This window comes from Bufo gargarizans, chromosome 10 (assembly GCF_014858855.1).
Source record: "Bufo gargarizans isolate SCDJY-AF-19 chromosome 10, ASM1485885v1, whole genome shotgun sequence".
Lineage (NCBI taxonomy): Eukaryota > Metazoa > Chordata > Amphibia > Anura > Bufonidae > Bufo > Bufo gargarizans.
Genome location: NC_058089.1, coordinates 9,189,657 through 9,214,565, shown reverse-complemented (window position 1 = coordinate 9,214,565; position 24,909 = coordinate 9,189,657). Strand labels below are relative to the sequence as shown.

Sequence of the window (24,909 nt, the reverse complement as noted above, 5' to 3'; positions counted from 1 at the left end):
AGGAGATTGTCTTGACCAGGACCACAATCCTACATGCATTGAAGCAACTGCCATGTGATTGGTTGACTAGATAATCGCATTAATGAGAAATAGAACAGGTGTTCCTAATAATTCTTTAGGTGAGTGTACATACCCACATACGCACACATATAACATAGCTTGCTCCTGAAGTGCTGTTAGTCCAGTGGGTGGCAGGAAGAGAGCGCGACTCTCACTCCCAACTTTCACCTATATCTTGCTGTGTCCCAGCCCCCCACCATAGACTCCACCCTGTGACCACTCAAATATCTTCCCCCATCTCTTGGTCAAGAGGATGTTGTTCAACTGCCTTAGATATGCTAACAAGGGACACAATGCTACTGGCCATAATGAATGGGTGAATACCACTGGGTCCAATCATTAGGCATATTTGTGTGGTCATCAGGATGAGGTTCTGGCTGAAAGCCATATTTCCCTTAACAGATGGAAACCCATTTGATTAAGGCTGGCCCAAAACCAAATCGCTGGAGTGTACACAATAAGTATGGCCATTCAAATGCCTTAGCTGCGTCGAGGGACGACAGAGCCCACCGCGGTTCTTGTCTAACTCCTATCTGAGTAAGCACTTGTACTCGTCTGATATTTTCAGTTGTGGATTTACCCGGCATAAACCCGGATGGATCCGTGTGGATAATACTGAGGATGCATTTATTCAACCTGACTGCTAAAATCGCAAAATTAGCAAGAATTTTATACTCAAGGTTTAACAAAGAAATCGGCCGATACGACCCACATTCTAATGGATTCTTATCAGGTTTAAGAATAACCACTATTGTGGCGTCATATAGGGATGATGGTAACGTGCCTGTTGAGAAGGCCGCTGTATACATTTTCTCTAGAGGATCTAAGAGGAGATCTAAATATTTAGCATAAACTTCTAATGGAATACTGTCCGGGCCCAGAGATGCCACCGCCAAGGTGATCTCTTCCTTAGTGATGGGGGGAATCCATTATAGCCGAGTCAGTAAGGGAAATTTTAGGGAATTGTAATTTGGAAAGGCAGGAATCTATTTCCTTAGGGGTAGCTTGAACTTGGGATTGGTGAAAATCATGATAGAATTCCTGAAAGCTGCTTGGACTATCGTCGTCGCCTCAAGCAGCGGGGCACCATATACTGACTGAATGCTCAAAACTACTGGATAGTGGAGACCTCTGGTTTTGATGCACCAAGTGTGCCAGTAATTTACTGGGCTGGTTACCTAATTCAAAGTACATTTGTTTAGTAAAGAACAATTTGCGTTGTGCTTTCTCCTTCAATAAAGTATTGGCGACCCTTAAATAACCATTCCTGTCTATTGGGATCAGTGGGGTCAGGTACATAAGCCGCCTCTAGTCTGATACATTCCTCTGCCAATTCCCTCTCCTGACGGGCTGAAGCTCGTTTAACATATGCTATGGATGACTTCAGGCAACCCCTAAGGTAAGCTTTCAAGATTTCCCATAGTACTGATGTATTTTCAAAGGACTCATGATTAGTTAAAAATATGGATAGCTGATCAGGTATCCGGACATTTGGTGTTAGAAGTGTCAGCCAAAATGAATGTATTCTCATGGAGACAGGGTCGATCCATTGAAGTAGATATAGTTAATTGTATGGGTGAGTAATCAGATATTCCTCATACCCCATAATTTACATCTGAAACTTTGCCGTATAGCAGAGGGTTGCCCAAAGCCTAGTCTATGCATGAGAGAGATTGATGACTAGAGGAATGACAAGAGTAGGTAGCGATATTAAGGTTGAGTCTCCATATGTCTACCCATCCTACCTCCTTTATTATAGTTAGCTAACGGGTGGGGGTATGGGAGATGGGTTCTGCATTTTTTGTTGAGTTAAGTTTATCTATTGAAGGGTCTAAAAGCATATTATAATCACTAATGCATACAATCAAGGCTTGTGGAAAGGCAGCAGCGAACGCCACAGCTTGAGTCACCACAGCCATGGTTGCAGGAGGGGGAGCATAAATACCCATTATGACATACAATGTACAGTTGATGAATGCCGCTATGAAAATATATCTACCCTCCGGGTCTACCTCCCACCTTACTGATTTATGTATCATGAAAAAGACTCCCCTAGAGTAGGACGTATGACATGCATGACGTGCCCACTGTACCCATGGCTTTTGCAATCTATTAGTATAATCAGGAATGAGATGAGTTTCCTGAAGGCACAGGATGTGAGGATTGAAGTTTCTGATCCTTGTAAAAACCATTGCTCTTTTTCTCGGACTTCCCAATCCTCTAACATTCCATAATAATATTCTTAATTCTGCCATTGTGGTAGACTATAGATATGTCTGAATGTATGGGACATAGTGATATGAGGTAGGAATGGTGGCAAGTGCCAAAATAGATTATATATTTTGGGGGAGCAACTAAATATGTGTCTATAAGTGTCATGGCTCAGTCGGTAAACAGCAATGATATTATTCAATTGAACACCTAGCGGTACCCATATCACCCGTATCACACCTATAGTGTTAGAGTCTTCAGCCCGTTCGGGCAGGCCAATAATTCTCAAGTTATTTCTTCTTAAGCAATTTTCATAATCGTCACATTTTTGCTGCCAAAAGTCGAATTTTTTCTCAAGAGAGGCAAGTTGCGCAGGGATAGGTGCGGTATGGTCTTCTAGCTCAGAAAAGCGGATCTCAGCTTCTCTGACCCTGTCACACAAGTTTTGCAAATTGTACCTTAATAGCCCTAGGTCCACTTTGGCTGAGATAGCATGTAGTAGTTGGTCAGTAACCTGTTTCAAAGTAGGTTCAGCATCTGCAGCTTCTGGGGAGGAAGGTCTGAATGGTGAGTCGGAGCCATCTTGGGCTTTTGTGCGTGCAAAGAATTTTAGCTTCTCTGCTGCTGTGAGGGACTTGTTCCTTGCCATACTGAATCCCCAGGGTCTGCTCGACCTCCTGCCTCTGTATTAAAGAATTGTGACGGCTGTTAAAGTTCTAGATGATAAGAGTTGAGAACGAGTGGAGTGAAGCTCACTCAAGCACATCTGTGCATTCCCACGACTGGCCACGCCCCCTTCTGTTCTGTTATTTAATTAATAAAATTACATAAAATGAGATGACATAATGCAGAGGAAAAACTGTTTGTTTATACTATGTTTATCCTTAATATCCTATTTGTATCCTGTTGTAGAAATATTAATAGTAGAAATCCGCTCTCATCAGACTTTGTGTAAGGACAGGCAAATCCCTCAACCGCAGTCAGACAAAGATGTTTTTATGTTCAGTTCTGCTGAGCAACTGCCCCTCCTCCACAGTCTGCTCACCTTTTATTGAGTCACAGTAACAATAGAAAAGGGGCTGGCCCATCACCCGACCACTTACTTCATGTAACAAGGATGCAGGAAGTGATGACATACAGGAAGTGATGACATAGGAAGACAAGACACCATCACTTAGAATAACATAGCCAGCTAACAAACACATGTATCCTATAACCACTGGAGTTAACTTTATCTAGCCTTGCTCAGTGATCAATGCCAGATAAAGTTACTATGATCCTTATGCATGTTTATTTACAGGACAGTGTCATTATCTCCAGCGGCTGATCAGGCGCACTAGAGACAACAAACGCACGTAACTTTCATATATTGTTCTCTTAACAAATGCATCTACGCCAAGCCAATAAATCCGCGTCTTGCGCGGGGGCCCTAGCCGGCGTCCATACATCAGCCAGCAAAACACTGCTCTGCTGAACACATCAGTCTCCCCCAGCCCACAGCCCAGTGCTTAGTACATGGACCATTCGCCGACGGAGACCTCTGCGCCCAGCAGCTGTGACAGGACATATACAGGAAGATATCCACTCCAGTGGTTTACCCTGACACTGAGAGACCTGATGACAATACACAATATATTAGAAACGCATCCTAATACAATTTCCACAACAATCCATGCCAAATTTCTTTTGTTATATAATGTTCACATGTGCCATAGGACTCTTACTTTTATTTTAGGTGTTCACTAACCTGTATGTGATTTATGATGCTATTCTCAGCTCCTGGACAAGTTTCCAGCCTCTCACTGAGCAATTACAAGTCGGTTGATTTTCTTGGAGCCACATGGACAAAATCAGCAGGAAAAGTGGATAATTATACCGTCAGTCTAACAGGAGCCGTGAATAAGACAATAACAACTAGTACTACACAAGTGAATTTCACAGGATTACTGCCCGACAGAGAATATACAGTCACCGTACAGACAGTCAGTGGGAGCTGCAGCCAGATGTCTGCTCCAGTGACAGAGGCCACATGTGAGTATCATCAGGATCTGCTCAACGGTGACTCTTTTCATCATCCTTCACCTCTGTTACAGTCACTTTCCCCGTATACGTCATGTGCTGTATATGTTCTCACCTGTCTGTATTGTTGTTGTTTGTGCAGGTCCAACCCAACCTGGAAAGTTATCCTTTATCAGCATCAGAACTAAGAATTTGACCTTATCTTGGACAGAGGCAGTAAATATAAACGGTGTGACTAAGTCATATAATATAAGCTATGGGATGTTCCCATCAACTAACATAACTGTGACGAGCAACGCAACAAATGTCACCCTTCAGAAGCTGACCTCAGGGACTAATTACAGCATTACTGTGGTCACAGTCGGAGTCCGGGGGTATCCGAGTTCTCCTGTCAGCACATCTGTCTATACAAGTAGGTTCTCTCATGACTGTTTGCAACTTTTCATATAATGTGTCATTATGTGAGGAATACTACAGAGAAAATGGAGATGGAGCAGAGTAATGGAAAGGAAAGGGTAGAGGAAAGGATTTTGAAAGAGTTTTCATGAAAAGTAGAGTCTGTTAATAAGACAAGCTAGGAGCATATGTTGAAAGTTATTGCTTAAAGGGATTTGCCAGGATTTACATTGATGACCTATCCTCAGGATTTTGCACATAACTCACCTGAATGGAACCAAACAAATTCCATTGACTTTAATGGGGTCACTTCAGTTTCCATTCAAGAGTCTGCTTTTTCAGCAGAGAAATAAGTCCCCCATGCAAGGCTTTTCCCCTTTTTCATTGAATCTGGGATGAAGGTCCTGCCATAGATGTGAACAAGGCCTTGTAGACCCGAACTCTGTTTTTTAAAAAGGAAATGCAATGATATAACCAGGGCTGTGGAGTCGGAGTCGAGGAGTCGGAGTCGGAGGCAATTTTGGGTACCTGGAGTCGGCAAAAAATTAACCGACTCCGACTCCTACTAAAGTTAAATTGGAATAAAAAAAAAAAAGCAAGTTTAAATGTCCCAATTCACAAAAATATATAATTAATGACTTCTCTACTGTAAGAATAAAGGCCAATGCATGCAGTGTGTCACGTTACCGCAAAACGCAACACCCATGGTTAACCTAGCCTCTCACTGATAACTGATTAGGTAAATATGTTTTTTGCAGGACTAGAGATAGAGACACTTGTATAAGTGAAGGGAATGGGGAGTCAATAGTTCAAGACTGAAGCTGTATTGGAGAAAGTTTAGAAACTGAAGAGGATGCTGACATTTTTTTAAACAACTTAGTTGAAGAAGCATTGAAGCTTGCTACTATTCATCATATGCAATGTGCTGTTCATACACTGCAACTTGCCATAAGAGATGGATGGATCGCCATGCAGCTACACTAATTGACAAATTACGGCAAGTAACTGTTGCAGCCAGGGCCCCGAAAACAGATGCAATTTTGAAAAGACGTGCAGGAAAAGGAGCCATTTTGGATCAGGCAACTCGCTGGGGAAGCACTTATTTAATGGTGAAGCGTTTGCTTGAACTTAAAGACTTCATAGAAGAAATGGACAATGAAAATCTTTCATTAACTGAAAGCCAGTGGACACAAACAAAAGAGCTGGAGAACCTTCTTTCTCACTCCTTCACTGTCACCAAGAGGTTGCAATGTGACGATCTAACCTCGGGTAAATTCCTATTGGAATGGAAGAGCCTGATATATCGCCTGAACAAAAATGGAGGGTTAATAGCTGACGGCATTGCATCTTCAATGATGAAAAGAGAGAGTCTTTTGCTGGAAAATGAAATCTTGTTAGCGGCTATTTATGTCGACCCAATGAGCCGAATTTTGTTAAACAGTGAACAGACTGCTACTGGGAAAAAGGCACTCTATGATGTAGCAGTTCGCATTAAGGGATTACGACCTGAAATACCTCCACAGGATGAAGTTCTTTTAAGCAATAGTGGTAACTCAGGATCATCTTCAAACAAAGAATTAGACTTTGATTCCTTCTTAGACAAAATGGAAGTTGCTAAAGGAAAGCAACGTCGCATAAGCATTACAGAACCAGTAAATGTCCAAATAAACAAATTCCAACAGGAGTTTTGTAAAGCACTAAAAGAAGTTGAAAAGTATGATCGCACATCAAAACTTACTGTTGAAGAAGCCATCCTTGTTTATCCAGAGATCGTTAGTGATGTGGCCAGAATTGTTACTGCAATGCCATCAGTGTCAAAAGATTATTTTCAGCTCTAAAAATAATAAAGTCTGACTTAAGAGCCTCTATGAAAGAGGAGCAGGCAGAGGCAATTCTCTTCCTTAGAACTCTACATTGAATTGATTTGCATTTGCTAAGCCTATAACTACATTTCAAGATTAATATAAACCATTTCTAGGTTTTACAGATTTAGTTTTTGGTTCATATAGATAAGCTTTGTTTTTGTTCTAAAACAACCAAATAATGTGGTTTGTATTTTTGAACTGGTAAAGTTCCTGTTCCTGATGTTTTATGCCTGCTGCTACTATCCAGCCATTTGATTAAAAAAAATAATTAATAAAACATTTGTTGTTTTCATTGTGTTTGTCTTTTGCTTAAACTGTTCAATACACAAGACTGTTGGCTTCTCAGCCAGTAGTCCTGTGGTAATGACATGTATGTTGCCTTTCTTTCCTCTAAGGAATGTATAAAATACATTTGCATATTAAATACAAAAGAGTCAGAGTTCGGGGAGTTGGAAGTACAAAAAACTGAGGAGTCGGAGTATTTATCTACCGACTCCACAGCCCTGGATATAACACAGGCCCTTTGAAATATTGAAGCAATATGGCTGACATGCATACAGGTCCTTCTAAAAAAAATTAGCATATTGTGATAAAGTTTATTATTTTCTGTAATGTACTGATAAACATTTTGGCATACAGCTCATTAAAACCCCAAAATCCTATCTAAAAAAATTAGCATATTTCTTCCGACCAATAAAAGAAAAGTGTTTTTAATACAAAAAAAGTCAACCTTCAAATAATTATGTTCAGTTATGCACTCAATACTTGGTCGGGAATCCTTTTGCAGAAATGACTGCTTCAATGCGGCGTGGCATGGAGGCAATCGGCCTGTGTCGTGCTGAAAAATGAAATCTTCATCTCCATAAAGCTTTTCAGCAGATGGAAGCATGAAGTGCTTCAAAATCTCCTGATAGCTAGCTGCATTGACCCTGCCCTTGATAAAACACAGTGGACCAACACCAGCAGCTGACATGGCACCCAGACCATCACTGACTGTGGGTACTTGACACTGGACTTCAGGCATTTTGGCATTTCCCTCTCCCCAGTCTTCCTCCAGACTCTGGCACCTTGATTTCCGAATGCCAAGCAAAATTTGCTTTCATCTGAAAAAAGTACTTTGGACCACTGAGCAACAGTCCAGGTCAGGCGCTTCTGCCGCTGTTTCTGGTTCAAAAGTGGCTTGACCTGGGGAATGCGGCACCTGTAGCCCATTTCCTGCACACGCCTGTACACGGTGGCTCTGGATGTTTCTACTCCAGACTCAGTCCACTGCTTCCGCAGGTCCCCCAAGGTCTGGAATCGGTCCTTCTCCACAATGTTCCTCAGGGTCCGGTCACCTCTTCTCGTTGTGCAACGTTTTCTGCCACACTTTTTCCTTCCCACAGACTTCCCACTGAGGTGCCTTGATACAGCACTCTGGGAACAGCCTATTCGTTCAGAAATTTCTTTCTGTGTCTTACCCTCTTGCTTGAGGGTGTCAATGATGGCCTTCTGGACAGCAGTCAGGTCGGCAGTCTTACCCATGATTGCGGTTTTGAGTAATGAACCAGACTGGGAGTTTTTAAAAGCCTCAGGAATCTTTTGCAGGTGTTTAGAGTTAATTAGTTGATTCAGATGATTAGGTTAATAGCTCGTTTAGAGAACCTTTTCATGATATGCAAATTTTTTGAGATGCCAAAATCATCAATATTAAAACAATAAAAGGCTTGAACTACTTCAGTTGTGTGTAATGAATCTAAAATATATGAAAGTCTAATGTTTATCAGTACATTACAGAAAATAATGAACTTTATCACAATATACAAATTTTTTGAGAAGGACCTGTATGTGCTATTGATAACATACAGATAATATAGGGCTGCATCTATATTTTAAACACCCACCAAAAACTTCAATGAGCGTTTTCATCCCCAAAATAGATTAAAATAGTACATGCTGTTTCTTTAAAACACAGATGTATTTCATATGCACTAATGAATAGACACATAAAAACGATTTAATTTATTTAGCACACCTATAAACCTGTATGTTCAACTTGCCTGTATAAAATAGTCCATAGTGTCCCTAAGTGATGTGGCTGCAGTTTGGTCTCCAGGCTCTAATTACAACTCTGAATTTTCTGGATCTTACGGCAGCGCAGAGGGAAAAAACTAAGACTAGCCGGTCTTAGTAAATGTGCCCCTGCAAGTTTTGCTCTCATTCTGTATCGACACTTTCTTTATTTCAGAACCGATGTCGGTAAATTCTCCGCAGATCAGTAATGTGACCTCGTCTTCTGTGTCTCTGACGTGGAGTAAACCTGATGAGTATCAGACGTCTTACAGCTACAGAGTCCAGACCAATCTCACCTCATCATCAGTAATGATAAATGATACAATAGTGAGAAGTGAATCAGCGACAATAATGAATCTGACGGCAGGAGAAACATATACAATTATGGTGTATACGAGAGCTACCGATGACATCACTGAATCAGACCCGGTGTCACTAACTATCTGCATAGGTAATACCAATGTGTTCAGAGTATGCCAATTGATGTAAATATGGTGCAAATTGTTTTCCACTCAATTTTTTTATAGAAAATTGGCAGCAACACTTACATCCTGTCAAGTGCCCATGCCCCTTATCTGTCTCTATAATAAATCCAGCTGAACTATGGGGGTCAAAGGGGTTCTCCAGGAAGTACAAAAATGAAAATACTTTAATATTACTTCATTATAAATATATTCCCAAATACATTTCATTAGTTAGATAGGCTAGTTTTGTCTGGGGAGCAATCATTAGCAGAAATAAAATGGCTGCCGTCCTATTAGTAGACACAAAACGTGTCCTAATCACACAGCAGGACAAGTTACTTCACAACACTGAGCTACAGAGCTGCCTCATCCTCCTCTCTGCTCTGCCTGTCAGGGATTATGATCCTGAATACAGATGATGAGATCTTCATCTGTATCTGTGTAGGAATGGAGTTCATGAGGAGACATGATGCACAGAGAGGACAGGCTATGGTAATGGAAACTGTATACAAGAGCTGTTTCTCATTAGCCACATCTCCACCCATCTGTCCTCTCTGTATTTCATGTCTCATAATCCCTGATAAGCAGAGGTGATGATGAGGCAGCTCTTTAGCTCAGTGTTGTAAAGTAACTCATACTGTTTTGTGATTAGGACAGGTTTTGTGTGTACTAATAGGGTGGCTGTCACGGCGCTGTCTAGGAGGCGGGCACGTCCGGAGCGCGCGCGCATCATCAGTGCATCGAGCGTCACCCGCGCTCCTGATAATACTATGCGTGCATCTGTCTGCATTCATGCTAATAATTTTAGGGCTGAGCACCGAGCTGATCACTCGGTGCTCGGCTGTGGAGTCATGTGATGCTGGCCACGTTACATGGTCCCTCTAGCTCCCTATTTAAACAGGCAATCTGCTGGCCACAGATTGCCTGTTATTTAGGTTCCACCTGCGATTGAGTCTTTCCTGGCGTACTTACCTCCTGCTGAACTCCTGACTATCCTCTGCTGACTCCTTTGGTACATCACGACTCTCCTGGTATTTATGACCCCGACTTCTCCTGACTATTCTCTGCTTGCTCCTTTTGTACTTTGTAGCTTTCCTGGAATTGACTTGGTCTGTTCACGTTCTGTTGTTTGTCTGTCATCCCTGCACTTATTCCAACCTAGGGATTGCCGTCCAGTTGTTCCCTGTCATTAGGACTCGGAAGGCAAGTAGGCAGGGCCAGGGGTAAGGGTGGAGCGCAGTGGTCACTTCCCTCCCCCCTGTGTGTGTGTGTACGCGACCGTTACAGTGGCGGACATTTTATTTCTTCTAAATATTGCTACCTAGACGAAACGTGCCATTATAACTAATGACATGTATTTGGGAATATATTTATCATAAAGTAATATTTAAGTATTTTCAGTGATTTTATTTTCTTAATTCCCGGAGAACCCCTTTAAGCAGTATATCTCTGTACTGGCTGACATGACACAACAGGCTACACCAGGGCCGGCGTCATAACCCGGCATCCCCGGGCAAGTGCCGGGGCCCAATGCTCCTGGGGGGGCCCACTGAGCTGCTATGAGCACTTCCATCAATACAGATGGGAGCTCTCACTGCTGTCACTTCACTTACGCAGTACCCCTTTGGTGGGGCCCTCTGAGCTGCAGAGACTCAGACACGCCCCCTCTACACAGGACACACGCTGCCTGAGGAGAGAGACCGAGGGCTGGAGCTGGAGCTGAAGACAGTCTGTGAGTGAGTCTGCAGTCTGCACTGTGAATGTCTCTTGGGACAGAAGGGGGGTCTCTTCGATCGGCTGCTGCTTCATTCTATTTAGTTGTGTTACTGTTTCATTAAGCAGTTTGCCCCCATGACACCTGCCCCCCCCCCCCCCCCATATCCTGTCCTATCTCATCCTCATGGGGACCCTGCTGTCTCCTTTCCTCCCTCATGTATCCAGAGCTCCTGTTTCACCCTCCTATCTCCTGTTGCTGCCCTGCACAGACCTCCTGCCACTACTTGTATGAATCCCCCTCAGAGCCCCTTCCCCCTACTTGCTGTGTCCACCCCTCCTGTCCACCCAGGGCCCCTGTCTCACTCCTCTGCCTCTCATTATGGTGGCATCTGAACAGCATTCACCATAAGGACCTTCTAACGTCACAGGGTCATGTGACTGTGCCCCCCACCCCGTACTGTGCCCACTTATACCCTGCATTGTGCCCTCTTACCACACCCTGTGCAGTGCCCATAGTCATTCCCTGTACTGTGCCCTCTTATACCCTTTTATCCGGTCACTGTATGGTGGTTTTATCATTGTATGGCGGTGTTATCACTATATGGCGGTGGTATCCAATAACTGCATGGCCATAACTGTATCCCTTTCCCTGCCCACGCCATCCTTTTTTAGACCTGGCATGAGCGGGAAAAGATACAGATTGCGGTGCTAAGGACCTTTGTGCCACAATCTGTGTCAGAAATACGCCTAAGTCTAGTTTCACACTAGCGTTCGGCTGTCCGCTCGTGAGCTCCGTTTGAAGGGGCTCACGAGCGGACCCGAACGGATCCGTCCAGCCCTGATGCAGTCTGAATGGATGCGGATCCGCTCAGACTGCATCAGTCTGGCGGCGTTCAGCCTCCGCTCCGCTCAGCAGGCGGACACCTGAACGCTGCTTGCAGCGTTCGGGTGTCCGCCTGGCCGTGCGGAGGCATGCGGATCCGTCCAGACTTACAATGTAAGTCAATAGGGACGGATCCGTTTGAAGATGCCACAATATGGCTCAATCTTCAAGCGGATCCGTCCCCCATTGACTTTCAATGTAAAAGTCTGGACGGATCTGCTCAGGCTAATTTCACACTTAGCTTTTTTTTTGCCAATTTAATGCAGACGGATCCGTTCTGAACGGAGCCTCCGTCTGCATTAATATGATCGGATCCGTTCAGAACGGATCCGATCGAACGCTAGTGTGAAAGTAGCCTAAGGCTACTTTCACACCTGCGTTTAGGTGCGGATTCGTCTGGTATCTGCACAGACGGATCCGCACCTATAATGCAAACGCTTACATCCGTTCAGAACGTATACGTTTGCATGATAATGCAAACGGATTCGTTTAGACTTTACATTGAAAGTCAATGGGGGACGGATCCGTTTGAAAATTGAGCCATATTGTGTCAACTTCAAACGGATCCGTCCCCATTGACTTACATTGTAAGTCTGGATGGATCCGCGCGCCTCCGCACGGCCAGGCGGACACCCGAACGCTGCAAGCAGCGTTCAGGTGTCCGCCTGCTGAGCGGAGCGGAGGACAGACTGTGCCAGACTGATGCATTCTGAGCGGATCCGCATCCACTCAGAATGCATTAGGGCTGGACGAATCCGTTCGGGGCCGCTTGTGAGAGCCTTCAAACGGAACTCACAAGCGGAGCCCCGAACGCAAGTGTGAAAGTAGCCTAACAGACGTATTTCTATGTAATAAATGACCCCCTAATTGTATTATTATTTGGGGGTAGGGCTAATATCTTTATATTATATGGATTCTAGTGTATTATATTGTGCACTGTATTTCCCAGTAGAAAATGATCCTTGGGAAGCACAGTCCTCCTCCCTGACCACCAGGACCAGGCAGCGCTCTGTCAGTACATGGCGGCCTCCCTCTCCGCCACGCTGCTCTGCTGTGTACTGGGGCTTATTCTGACACTAGGGCTGGGCTCACATCCCATTTGTGCCATCCATTTAATGTATACCAAAAATGTATGCGTTACCAGATGCCTCAGACTGATGCCGTACAGTGGCGTCCGGTCACCATACAGTTCCATTGTAAAAAACCATATACGTTAACGTATGCATTTTTTACTTGACTCTGCAGGATACAAAAACGTGGAGCGCTGCACATTTGTATACATCAAACCGATAGGAAAACGTGATGTGAACACACATTGGGGAGGAGGGGGGCGTACTAAAATTTGCTGTGGGGCCCAGTCAGTTCCAGCTACATCACTGCACATCTCCTTCTCTGCTCCAGGCCTGGCTCACTGCTGCAGCGGGCCGGAGGAGAGAAAGAGCGCAGGGAGCTGCGGTTAGTGATGGACAGGACGACCAGCTCCCCTGCAATGATAGGTATGTGAGGGGGCCACTGGGGGGTCATTCATCATACTGTGAGGGCCCCTTACACAGTATAATGACTCCCAGTGCCCCCCATTTAGTATAACGATCCCCATTGACCCTCCATTTAGCATAATGACCACCAGAGCCCCCATTAAATATAATAACCCCTCGTGCCCCCTCCATACAGTATAACCCCCAGTGTGGTGGCGACTAGGGGTCATTATTCTGCATGGAGTGTCGCTGTGGGGTCATTATACTGTGAGGGCCCTTTACATAGTATAATGACCCTCAGTGTCCCCCATTTAGTATAATGACCCCCAGAGCCCCCTCCATACAGTATTCCCCCAGTGTGGGGGCTACTGGGGGTCATTATTCTGAATGGGGGCGACTGGGGGTTATTATTCTGAATGCAGGGCCACAGGTGGTCATAATACGGGGGGGGGGGGAATTGGGGGTTCATTATACTGTGTGAAGGGCCACTAGTAGTCATTATACTGTGTGAAGGGCCACTAGTAGTCATTATACTGTGTGAAGGGCCACTAGTAGTCATTATACTGTATAGGGGTCACTGGGGGTCATTATACCGTGTGGGAGCCACAGGGGGACATGTCAATGTAAAAAAATGCCTCACGGGGGCCCACTGGGATTTATCGCCCAAGGGCCCACATGAACCTGGAGCCGGCCCTGGGCTACACTGTGACATGTATTATGTGACATCAAGTTTCAGAATAGTAATTTGGCTGTAAATAGGCAACCAAAGTGCAGAACAGTCACAGGCAGGTGGCAGTGGCACACGATATGTACTGTGATCTGTGATGGCAAAGTCACATGCAATTTAAAACCTGCAACCAAAAATCCAGCTTTGTTGGATTTTGTGCAACTTGCACGTCACAGTGTGTTGCATGGTGACCTCACTATTATAAGAAGTGATTCTCCATGCAACAACCTGATCTTCATGTTGCGTGACTCGTGTCACTGTGTAGCCCTAGCCAAAAAGTGACACTAGCACTGAACACACAAATAGGTCCTCAATTTTAAATACTTGGATAACCCCTTTCAGTGTTGCATAACTAAAGGTGCATTTAGATGCTGTGAGGAACAGCCGATTTGTTGTAAATGAAGGATTTCTTCCTGACAATTCGCTGTTTGTTAAGAGGAGGTTGAGGCCCTGCATTTAGATAGAGCAATCATCTCCACAGTATAAGGACAAGCAACCCTTGCTGCTATTACTCATCATCATACAAAATCATTTTTCCTGGACAGCAGAGTGCTGTTTAGACAGCACAATCTGCTGCCCGGGAACGAGTATTAAGGTGTCTGCACCTACGAGCTAAACGCTTGTTCATCTGGTCATTTGTGCTCCTTTACAAACGCTGATTATCAGGAACAAGCGTTTATAGGAACATTCTTTCTAGATAATCAGCCCGAACTTCAGGCCTTGTAAATGTGGCGTAACCAGTCTGTGATTTGTAATATTCTTAGTTCCTGGACAAGTTTCCAGCCTCTCACTGAACAATTACAAGTCGGTTGATTTTCTCGGAGCCACATGGACAAAACCAGCAGGAAAAGTGGATAATTATACCGTCAGTCTAACAGGAGCCGTGAATAAGACAATACCAGCTAGTACTACACAAGTGAATTTCACAGGATTACTGCCCGGAAGTGAATATACAGTCACTGTACAGACAGTCAGTGAGACCTGCAGCCAGATGTCTGCACCAGTGACAGAGGCCACATGTGAGTACCATGAGGATCTGCTCAATGGTGACTCGGATCATCATCCTTCACCTCTGTTACAGTTACTTTTCCCGTATACGTCATGTGCTGTATATGTTCTCACCTGTCTGTATTGTTGTTGTTTGTGCAGATCCAACCCAACCTGGAAAGTTATCCCTTATCAGCATCGAAACTAAGAATCTGACGTTATCATGGACAGAGCCAGTAAATATGACCGGTTTGACTAAGTCATATAATATAAGCTATGGGATGTTCCCATCAACTAATATAACTGTGACGAGCAACGCAACAAATGTCACCCTTCAGAACCTGACCTCAGGGACTAATTACAGCATTACTGTGGTCACAGTCGGAGTCCGGGGGTATCCGAGTTCACCTGTCAGAACATCTGTCCAAACAAGTAGGTTCTCTCATGACTGTTTGCAACTTTTCATAAAATGTGACACACACTACAGAGAAATGGAGAGGGAGCAGGGTAATGGAAAGGAAAGGGTAGAGGAAAGGATTTTGAAAGAGTTTTCATGAAAAGTTGAGTCTGTTAATAAGACAAGCTAGGAGCATATGTTAAAAAGCTATTGCTTAAAGGGATTTGCCAGGATTTGCATTGATGACCTATCCTCAGGATTTTGCACTTATGCAACACGCCAGACCTGCAGGGTATAGCGAAGTGAGGTCACGGTTATGGGCACACGAGGGTTGCTCACTGTATTGGAGAACCCTGGGCAGGCATGTGGCAGTGAAGGAGAGGTAGACACGGTTCCTCTGGGGCACACTCTGTATGTAGGGACCAGGCCTGATGGTGGATGAGGTGCCCTGGATGTTACGGGTATTTTGAGTGCCTGGGGCAAGGTCCCTTTAAGGTTCGTGACGCCAGTGCCTTTGACGGTGGCACACCGGTTGATAGTTGGAATAAGTGAGGTACACAGATGATATAGTGAACCAAACGTTGCTTTACTAAACAGTCCAACTGTGTACATGCAGGTGGTAACACAGTCCTTTAGAATCACAGCTTCACAAGTAGGCTTTCTCCACAAAATGGCAGGTATTAATTATGCAAGATACTCAGAGGGTAAATTCACAATGCACTCAGAATCAGGTTGTACCTTTCCTCAGAAATAGCGTACACTGTTCCTTCTAGAACTCCTGTCTGGCTTTCTATCCCAAGGCCCGGATGCCTAAATGGTGGCTTAAATCCTTGGTAATTATATCTTCCTCTGGTATTAATTAAATCCTTGCTTTACTTTCTATGCATCTGCCCATCAGGGTTACTTAGCTTTCCCTGTGATGTCCTTACTTGTCTGGTGGATGACTGTGGGTTTCTCACAGGAGGTTCTGTCCTGCTACTGGGGTGACTTCAGAGCTAACTAAGGCTCTCTTAGCTTCAGGCAGGCTAGATCTTCTCACTAGCCTCCTGGTCATAGCTAGCAGCCGGGGCTATCAAGCTGCATGTCAGGAGGAGGCCCTCTAACCTCTGTCTTCTCAGACTCCTGACTCTGCACACTAACTCTCCCTGTCTAGGCCTGGACATTTATACTAGGGGCTTCCTATCTCCCTCTAGTGTCTGGGATGTCTAACTACACCCAACTAGGCCTGCTATTGCATCATACAGGGGAACATTGCATATAAAAACACATTAGAAAATACATTAAATGCACAATTAAATATAACATTTCTGTTCCTTGTGAGTAGGAGTAACGCGCACACCAATTTACCCTTGTGTAGTGCCCACCCCTACCTAGTGGGACACTACACATAACTCACCTGAATGGAACCAAACAAATTCCATTGACTATAATGGGGTCACTTCAGTTTCCGTTCAGGAGTCTGCTTTTTCAGCAGAGAAATAAGTCCCCCATGCAAGGCTTTTCCCCTTTTTCATGGAATCTGGGATGGAGGCCCTGACATAGATGTAAACAAGGCCTTGTAGACCCGAAATCTGTCTTTTAAAAAGGAAATGCAATGAGATAACACAGGCCCTTTGAAATATGGAAGCAAATATGGCTGACATGCAGATGAGATATTGATATCATACAGATAATATAGGGCTGCATCTATATTTTGAACACCCACCAAAAACTTTAATGAGCGTTTTTTATCCCCTAAATTAGATTAAAGTAGTGCGTGCTGCTTCTTTAAAACACAGATGTATTTTATATGCCCTTATGAATAGACACATAAAATCCATTGAATTTGTTTAGCACACCTATGAACCTGTATGTTCAACTTGCCTGTGTAAAATAGTCCATAGTCTCCCTAAGTGATGTGGCTGCAGTTTGGTCTCCAGGCTCTAATTACAACTCTGGATTTTCAGGTTTTGAGCAGTGGTTACCTACTGTATTACACAACACTGCAGGGCACATTTACTAAGGGACTTGCAACACTTTCAGATGTAAAAAGTGTTGCGAGACCCCTTTTCTGTCCAGCCATGCAACAAAATTTTGTCATGTGGCCTGTTTTGTGCTGTTTACGCCAGTTGGGCATAATACGGGCAGGGCAGTTGTGTGCCTGGGGCCTTGCCGGGGCTGGGACTCCAATCCCCGGCAAATTTACTTACATTTGCACCTGGGAACAGGCGCAAATGTAAGCTAAAAACTGTCTGGCGTAGTTTTAACTCCAGGCATACTGACTGCCACAGATGCGCCTAATTTATGACTTGGCGCACACCTCGTCATAAATTAGATGGATCTTACGGCAGCGCAGAGGGAAAAACTAATACTATCCGGTCTTAGTAAATGTGCCCCTGCAAGTTTTACTCTGATTCTGTATTGACACTGAATGTTTGTACTTCCTTTATTTCAGAACCGATGTCGGTAAATTCTCTGCAGATCAGTGATGTGACCTCATCTTCTGTGTCTCTGACTTGGAGTAAACCTGATGAGTATCAAACGTCTTACAGCTACAGAGTCCAGACCAATCTCACCTCATCATCAGTAATGATAAATGATACAATAGTGAGAAATGAATCAGCGACAATAATGAATCTGACAGCAGGAGAAACATATAAATTCATGGTGTATACCAGAGCTGCCGATGGCATCACTGAATCAAAACCGGCGTCACAATCTACCTGCACAAGTAATACCAATGTGTTCACAGTATGCCAATTTATGTAAATATGATGAAAATTGTTTTCTACTGAATTTCTTTATAGAAAATTGGCAGCGACACTTACATCCTGTCAAGTGCCCATCCCCTTTATCTGCCTCTATAATTAATCCAGCTTAACTATGGAGGTCAAAGGGGTTCTCCAGGAAGTAAGAAAATGAAAATAATTTAATATTAGTTTATCAGAAATATATTCCCAAATACTTTTCATTAGTTATAATGGCTCATTTTGTCTGGGGAGCAATCGTTAGCAGAAATAAAATGGCCACCGTCCTATTAGTAGACACAAAACCTGTCCTAATCACACAGCAGGACAAGTTACTTCACAACACTGAGCTACAGAGCTGCCTCATCCTCCTCTCTGCTCTGCCTGTCAGGGATTATGGTCTTGAATACAATTGATGAGATCTTCATCTGAATCTGTGTAGGAATTCATGAGGAGACATGCAGTACAGAGAGGACGGACAGGACAGGCTGTGGTAATTGAGACTGTACACAAGAGCTGTTTCTCATTAGCCACATCTCCACCTATCTGTCCTCTCTGTACTTCATGTCTCATAATCCCTGATAAGCAGAGCAGAGATGAGGATGAGGCAGCTCTTTAGCTCAGTGTTCTGAAGTAACTCATCCTGTTATGTGATTAGGACAGGTTTTGTATGTACTAATAGGGCGGCGGCCATTTTATTGCTCCTTATTATTGCTACCTAGACGAAACGAGCCATTACAACTAATGAAATGTATTTGGGAATATATTTATAATAAAGTAATATTTAAGTATTTTCAGTGATTTTATTTTCTTAATTCCCAGAGAACTTTTTTAAGCAGTATATCTCTGTAGTGGCTGACATGACACAAAGGGCTACACTGTGACATGTATTGTGTGACAGCAAGTTTCAGAATAGTGATTTGGCTGTAAATAGGCAACCAAACTGCAGAACAATCACAGGCAGGTGGCAGTGGCACAAGACGTGTACTATGTTGCATGCAATTTAAAACCTGCAACCAAAAATCCAATTGTGTTGGATTTTGTGCAACTTGCACATCACAGTGTATTGCATGGTAACCTCACTGACAATCATAAGAAGTGATTTGCCATGTGACAACGTGATGTCACTGTGTAGCCCTAGCCATAAGTTGACACTAGCACTGAACACACAAATAGGTCCTCAATTTTAAATACTTGGATAACCCCTTTCAGTGTTGCATAACTAAAGGTGCATTTAGATGCTGTGAGGAACAGCCGATTTGTTGTAAATGAAGGATTTCTTCCTGACAATTCGCTGTTTGTTAAGAGGAGGTTGAGGGCCTGCATTTAGATAGAGCAATCATCTCCACAGTATAAGGACAAGCAACCCTTGCTGCTATCACTCATCATCATACAAAATCATTGTTCCTGGACAGCAGAGTGCTGTTTAGACAGCACAATCTGCTGCCCGGGAACGAGTATTAAGGTGTCTGCACCTACGAGCTAAACGCTTGTTCATCTGGTCATTTGTGCTCCTTTACAAACGCTGATTATCAGGAACAAGCGTTCATAGGAATATTCTTTCTAGATAATCAGCACAAACTTCAGGCCTTGTAAATGTGGCTTAACCAGTCTATAATTTGTGATATTCTCAGCTCCTGAAAAAGTTTCCAGCCTCTCACTGAACAATTACAAGTCGGTTGATTTTCTTGGAGCAACATGGAATAAACCAGAAGGAAAAGTGGATAATTATACCGTCAGTCTAACAGGAGCTGTGAATAAGACAATACCAACGATAACTACACAAGTAAATTTCACTGGATTACTGCCCGGAAGAGATTATACAGTCACTGTACAGACAGTCAGTGAGAACTGCAGCCAGATGTCTTTTCCAGTGACAGAGGCCACATGTGAGTATGATCAGGATCTGCTTAATGGTGACTCGGATCATCATCCTTCACCTCTGTTACAGTCACTTTTCCCGTATACGTCATGTGCTGTATATGTTCTCACCTGTCTGTATTGTTGTTGTTTGTGCAGATCCAACCCAACCTGGAAAGTTATCCCTTATCAGCATCGAAACTAAGAATCTAACGTTATCTTGGACAGAGCCAGTAAATATGACCGGTTTGACTAAGTCATATAATATAAGCTATGGGATGTTCCCATCAACTAATATAACTGTGACGAGCAACGCAACAAACGTCACCCTTCAGAACCTGACCTCAGGGACTAATTACAGCATTACTGTGGTCACAGTCGGAGTCCGGGGGTATCCGAGTTCACCTGTCAGAACATCTGTCCAAACAAGTAGGTTCTCTCATGACTGTTTGCAACTTTTCATAAAATGTGACATACACTACAGAGAAATGGAGAGGGAGCAGGGTAATGGAAAGGGTAGAGGAAAGGATTTTAAAGAGTTTTCATGAAAAGTTGAGTCTGTTAATAAGACAGGCTAGGAGCATATGTTGAAAGCTATTGCTTAAAGGGATTTGCCAGGATTTACATTGATGACCTATCCTCATGATTTTGCATATAACTCACCTGAATGGAACCAAACAAATTCCATTGACTATAATGGGGTCACTTCAGTTTCCGTTCAGGAGTCTGCTTTTTCAGCAGAGAAATAAGTCCCCCATGCAAGGCTTTTCCCCTTTTTCATGGAATCTGGGATGGAGGTCCTGACATAGATGTAAACAAGGCCTTGTAGACCCGAAATCTGTCTTTTAAAAAGGAAATGCAATGAGATAACACAGGCCCTTTGAAATATGGAAGCAAATATGGCTGACATGCAGATGACATATTGATATCATACAGATAATATAGGGCTGCATCTATATTTTGAACACCCACCAAAAACTTTAATGAGCGTTTTCTATCCCCAAAATAGATTAAAGTAGTGCGTGCTGCTTCTTTAAAACACAGATGTATTTTATATGCCCTTATGAATAGACACATAAAAACCATTGAATTTGTTTAGCACACCTATGAACCTGTATGTTCAACTTGCCTGTGTAAAATAGTCCATAGTCTCCCTAAGTGATGTGGCTGCAGTTTGGTCTCCAGGCTCTAATTACAACTCTGGATTTTCAGGTTTTGAGCAGTGGTTTCCTACTGTATTACACAACACTGCAGGGCACATTTACTAAGGGACTTGCAACACTTTCAGATGTAAAAAGTGTTGCGAGACCCCTTTTCTGTCCAGCCATGCAACAAAATTTTGTCATGTGGCCTGTTTTGTGCTGTTTACGCCAGTTGGGCATAATAGGGGCAGGGTAGGTGTGTGCCTGGGGCCTTGCCGGGGCTGGGACTCCAATCCCCGGCAAATTTACTTACATTTGCAACTGGGAACAGGCGCAAATGTAAGCTAAAAACTGGCTGGCGTAGTTTTAACTCCAGGCATACTGACTGCCACAGATGCGCCTAATTTATGACTTGGCGCACACCTCGTCATAAATTAGATGGATCTTACGGCAGCGCAGAGGGAAAAACTAATACTATCCGGTCTTAGTAAATGTGCCCCTGCAAGTTTTACTCTGATTCTGTATTGACACTGAATGTTTGTACTTCCTTTATTTCAGAACCAATGTCGGTAAATTCTCTGCAGATCAGTGATGTGACCTCATCTTCTGTGTCTCTGACTTGGAGTAAACCTGATGAGTATCAGACGTCTTACAGCTACAGGGTCCAGACCAATCTCACCTCATCATCAGTAATGATAAATGATACAATAGTGAGAAATGAATCAGCGACAATAATGAATCTGACAGCAGGAGAAACATATAAATTCATGGTGTATACCAGAGCTGCCGATGGCATCACTGAATCAAAACCGGCGTCACAATCTACCTGCACAAGTAATATCAATGTGTTCACAGTATGCCAATTTATGTAAATATGATGAAAATTGTTTTCTACTGAATTTCTTTATAGAAAATTGGCAGCGACACTTACATCCTGTCAAGTGCCCATCCCCTTTATCTGCCTCTATAATTAATCCAGCTTAACTATGGAGGTCAAAGGGGTTCTCCAGGAAGTAAGAAAATGAAAATAATTTAATATTACTTTATCAGAAATATATTCCCAAATACTTTTCATTAATTATAATGGCTCATTTTGCCTGGGGAGCAATCGTTAGCAGAAATAAAATGGCCACCGTCCTATTAGTAGACACAAAACCTGTCCTAATCACACAGCAGGACACGTTACTTTACAACACTGAGCTACAGAGCTGCCTCATCCTCCTCTCTGCTCTGCCTGTCAGGGATTATGGTCTTGAATACAATTGATGAGATCTTCATCTGAATCTGTGTAGGAATTCATGAGGAGACATGCAGTACAGAGAGGACGGACAGGACAGGCTGTGGTAATTGAGACTGTACACAAGAGCTGTTTCTCATTAGCCACATCTCCACCTATCTGTCCTCTCTGTACTTCATGTCTCATAATCCCTGATAAGCAGAGCAGAGATGAGGATGAGGCAGCTCTTTAGCTCAGTGTTCTGAAGTAACTCATCCTGTTATGTGATTAGGACAGGTTTTGTATGTACTAATAGGGCGGCGGCCATTTTATTGCTCCTTATTATTGCTACCTAGACGAAACGAGCCATTACAACTAATGAAATGTATTTGGGAATATATTTATAATAAAGTAATATTTAAGTATTTTCAGTGATTTTATTTTCTTAATTCCCAGAGAACTTTTTTAAGCAGTATATCTCTGTAGTGGCTGACATGACACAAAGGGCTACACTGTGACATGTATTGTGTGACAGCAAGTTTCAGAATAGTGATTTGGCTGTAAATAGGCAACCAAACTGCAGAACAATCACAGGCAGGTGGCAGTGGCACAAGACGTGTACTATGTTGCATGCAATTTAAAACCTGCAACCAAAAATCCAATTGTGTTGGATTTTGTGCAACTTGCACATCACAGTGTATTGCATGGTGACCTCACTGACAATCATAAGAAGTGATTTGCCATGTGACAACGTGATGTCACTGTGTAGCCCTAGCCATAAGTTGACACTAGCACTGAACACACAAATAGGTCCTCAATTTTAAATACTTGGATAACCCCTTTCAGTGTTGCATAACTAAAGGTGCATTTAGATGCTGTGAGGAACAGCCGATTTGTTGTAAATGAAGGATTTCTTCCTGACAATTCGCTGTTTGTTAAGAGGAGGTTGAGGGCCTGCATTTAGATATCGCAATCATCTCCACAGTATAAGGACAAGCAACCCTTGCTGCTATCACTCATCATCATACAAAATCATTGTTCCTGGACAGCAGAGTGCTGTTTAGACAGCACGATCTGCTGCCCGGGAACGAGTATTAAGGTGTCTGCACCTACGAGCTAAACGCTTGTTCATCTGGTCATTTGTGCTCCTTTACAAACGCTGATTATCAGGAACAAGCGTTCATAGGAATATTCTTTCTAGATAATCAGCACAAACTTCAGGCCTTGTAAATGTGGCGTAACCAGTCTATGATTTGTGATATTCTCAGCTCCTGGAAAAGTTTCCAGCCTCTCACTGAACAATTACAAGTCGGTTGATTTTCTTGGAGCAACATGGAATAAACCAGAAGGAAAAGTGGATAATTATACCGTCAGTCTAACAGGAGCTGTGAATAAGACAATACCAACTATAACTACACAAGTAAATTTCACTGGATTACTGCCCGGAAGAGATTATACAGTCAATGTACAGACAGTCAGTGAGAACTGCAGCCAGATGTCTTTTCCAGTGACAGAGGCCACATGTGAGTATGATCAGGATCTGCTTAATGGTGACTCGGATCATCATCCTTCACCTCTGTTACAGTCACTTTTCCCGTATACGTCATGTGCTGTATATGTTCTCATCTGTCTGTATTGTTGTTGTTTGTGCAGATCCAACCCAACCTGGAAAGTTATCCCTTATCAGCATCGAAACTAAGAATCTGACGTTATCTTGGACAGAGCCAGTAAATATGTCCGGTGTGACTAAGTCATATAATATAAGCTATGGGATGTTCCCATCAACTAATATAACTGTGACGAGCAACGCAACAAACGTCACCCTTCAGAACCTGACCTCAGGGACTAATTACAGCATTACTGTGGTCACAGTCGGAGTCCGGGGGTATCCGAGTTCACCTGTCAGAACATCTGTCCAAACAAGTAGGTTCTCTCATGACTGTTTGCAACTTTTCATAAAATGTGACAAACACTACAGAGAAATGGAGAGGGAGCAGGGTAATGGAAAGGGTAGAGGAAAGGATTTTAAAGAGTTTTCATGAAAAGTTGAGTCTGTTAATAAGACAGGCTAGGAGCATATGTTGAAAGCTATTGCTTACAGGGATTTGCCAGGATTTACATTGATGACCTATCCTCATGATTTTGCATATAACTCACCTGAATGGAACCAAACAAATTCCATTGACTATAATGGGGTCACTTCAGTTTCCGTTCAGGAGTCTGCTTTTTCAGCAGAGAAATAAGTCCCCCATGCAAGGCTTTTCCCCTTTTTCATGGAATCTGGGATGGAGGTCCTGACATAGATGTAAACAATGCCTTGTAGACCCGAAATCTGTCTTTTAAGAAGGAAATACAATGAGATAACACAGGCCCTTTGAAATATGGAAGCAAATATGGCTGACATGCAGATGACATATTGATATCATACAGATAATATAGGGCTGCATCTATATTTTGAACACCCACCAAAAACTTTAATGAGCGTTTTCTATCCCCAAAATAGATTAAAGTAGTGCGTGCTGCTTCTTTAAAACACAGATGTATTTTATATGCCCTTATGAATAGACACATAAAAACCATTGAATTTGTTTAGCACACCTATGAACCTGTATGTTCAACTTGCCTGTGTAAAATAGTCCATAGTCTCCCTAAGTGATGTGGCTGCAGTTTGGTCTCCAGGCTCTAATTACAACTCTGGATTTTCAGGTTTTGA

The 24,909-nt window shown here is 43.2% G+C and overlaps 1 protein-coding gene across 1 annotated transcript in view; it reads left to right on the top strand.

The window, feature by feature from the left end:
- The window catches only part of LOC122920742 (tenascin-X-like), a 132,057-nt gene that overhangs the window by 19,551 nt on the left and 87,597 nt on the right, over window positions 1–24,909 (top strand). The window contains exons 5-15 of the mRNA XM_044270456.1: window positions 4,048–4,329; window positions 4,433–4,702; window positions 8,779–9,054; window positions 14,633–14,887; window positions 15,018–15,287; window positions 17,687–17,962; window positions 19,613–19,867; window positions 19,998–20,267; window positions 21,539–21,814; window positions 23,465–23,719; window positions 23,850–24,119. Of these exons, the coding sequence (XP_044126391.1) occupies window positions 4,048–4,329; window positions 4,433–4,702; window positions 8,779–9,054; window positions 14,633–14,887; window positions 15,018–15,287; window positions 17,687–17,962; window positions 19,613–19,867; window positions 19,998–20,267; window positions 21,539–21,814; window positions 23,465–23,719; window positions 23,850–24,119 (2,955 nt within the window). The remainder of the gene's footprint in view (window positions 1–4,047; window positions 4,330–4,432; window positions 4,703–8,778; window positions 9,055–14,632; window positions 14,888–15,017; window positions 15,288–17,686; window positions 17,963–19,612; window positions 19,868–19,997; window positions 20,268–21,538; window positions 21,815–23,464; window positions 23,720–23,849; window positions 24,120–24,909) is intronic.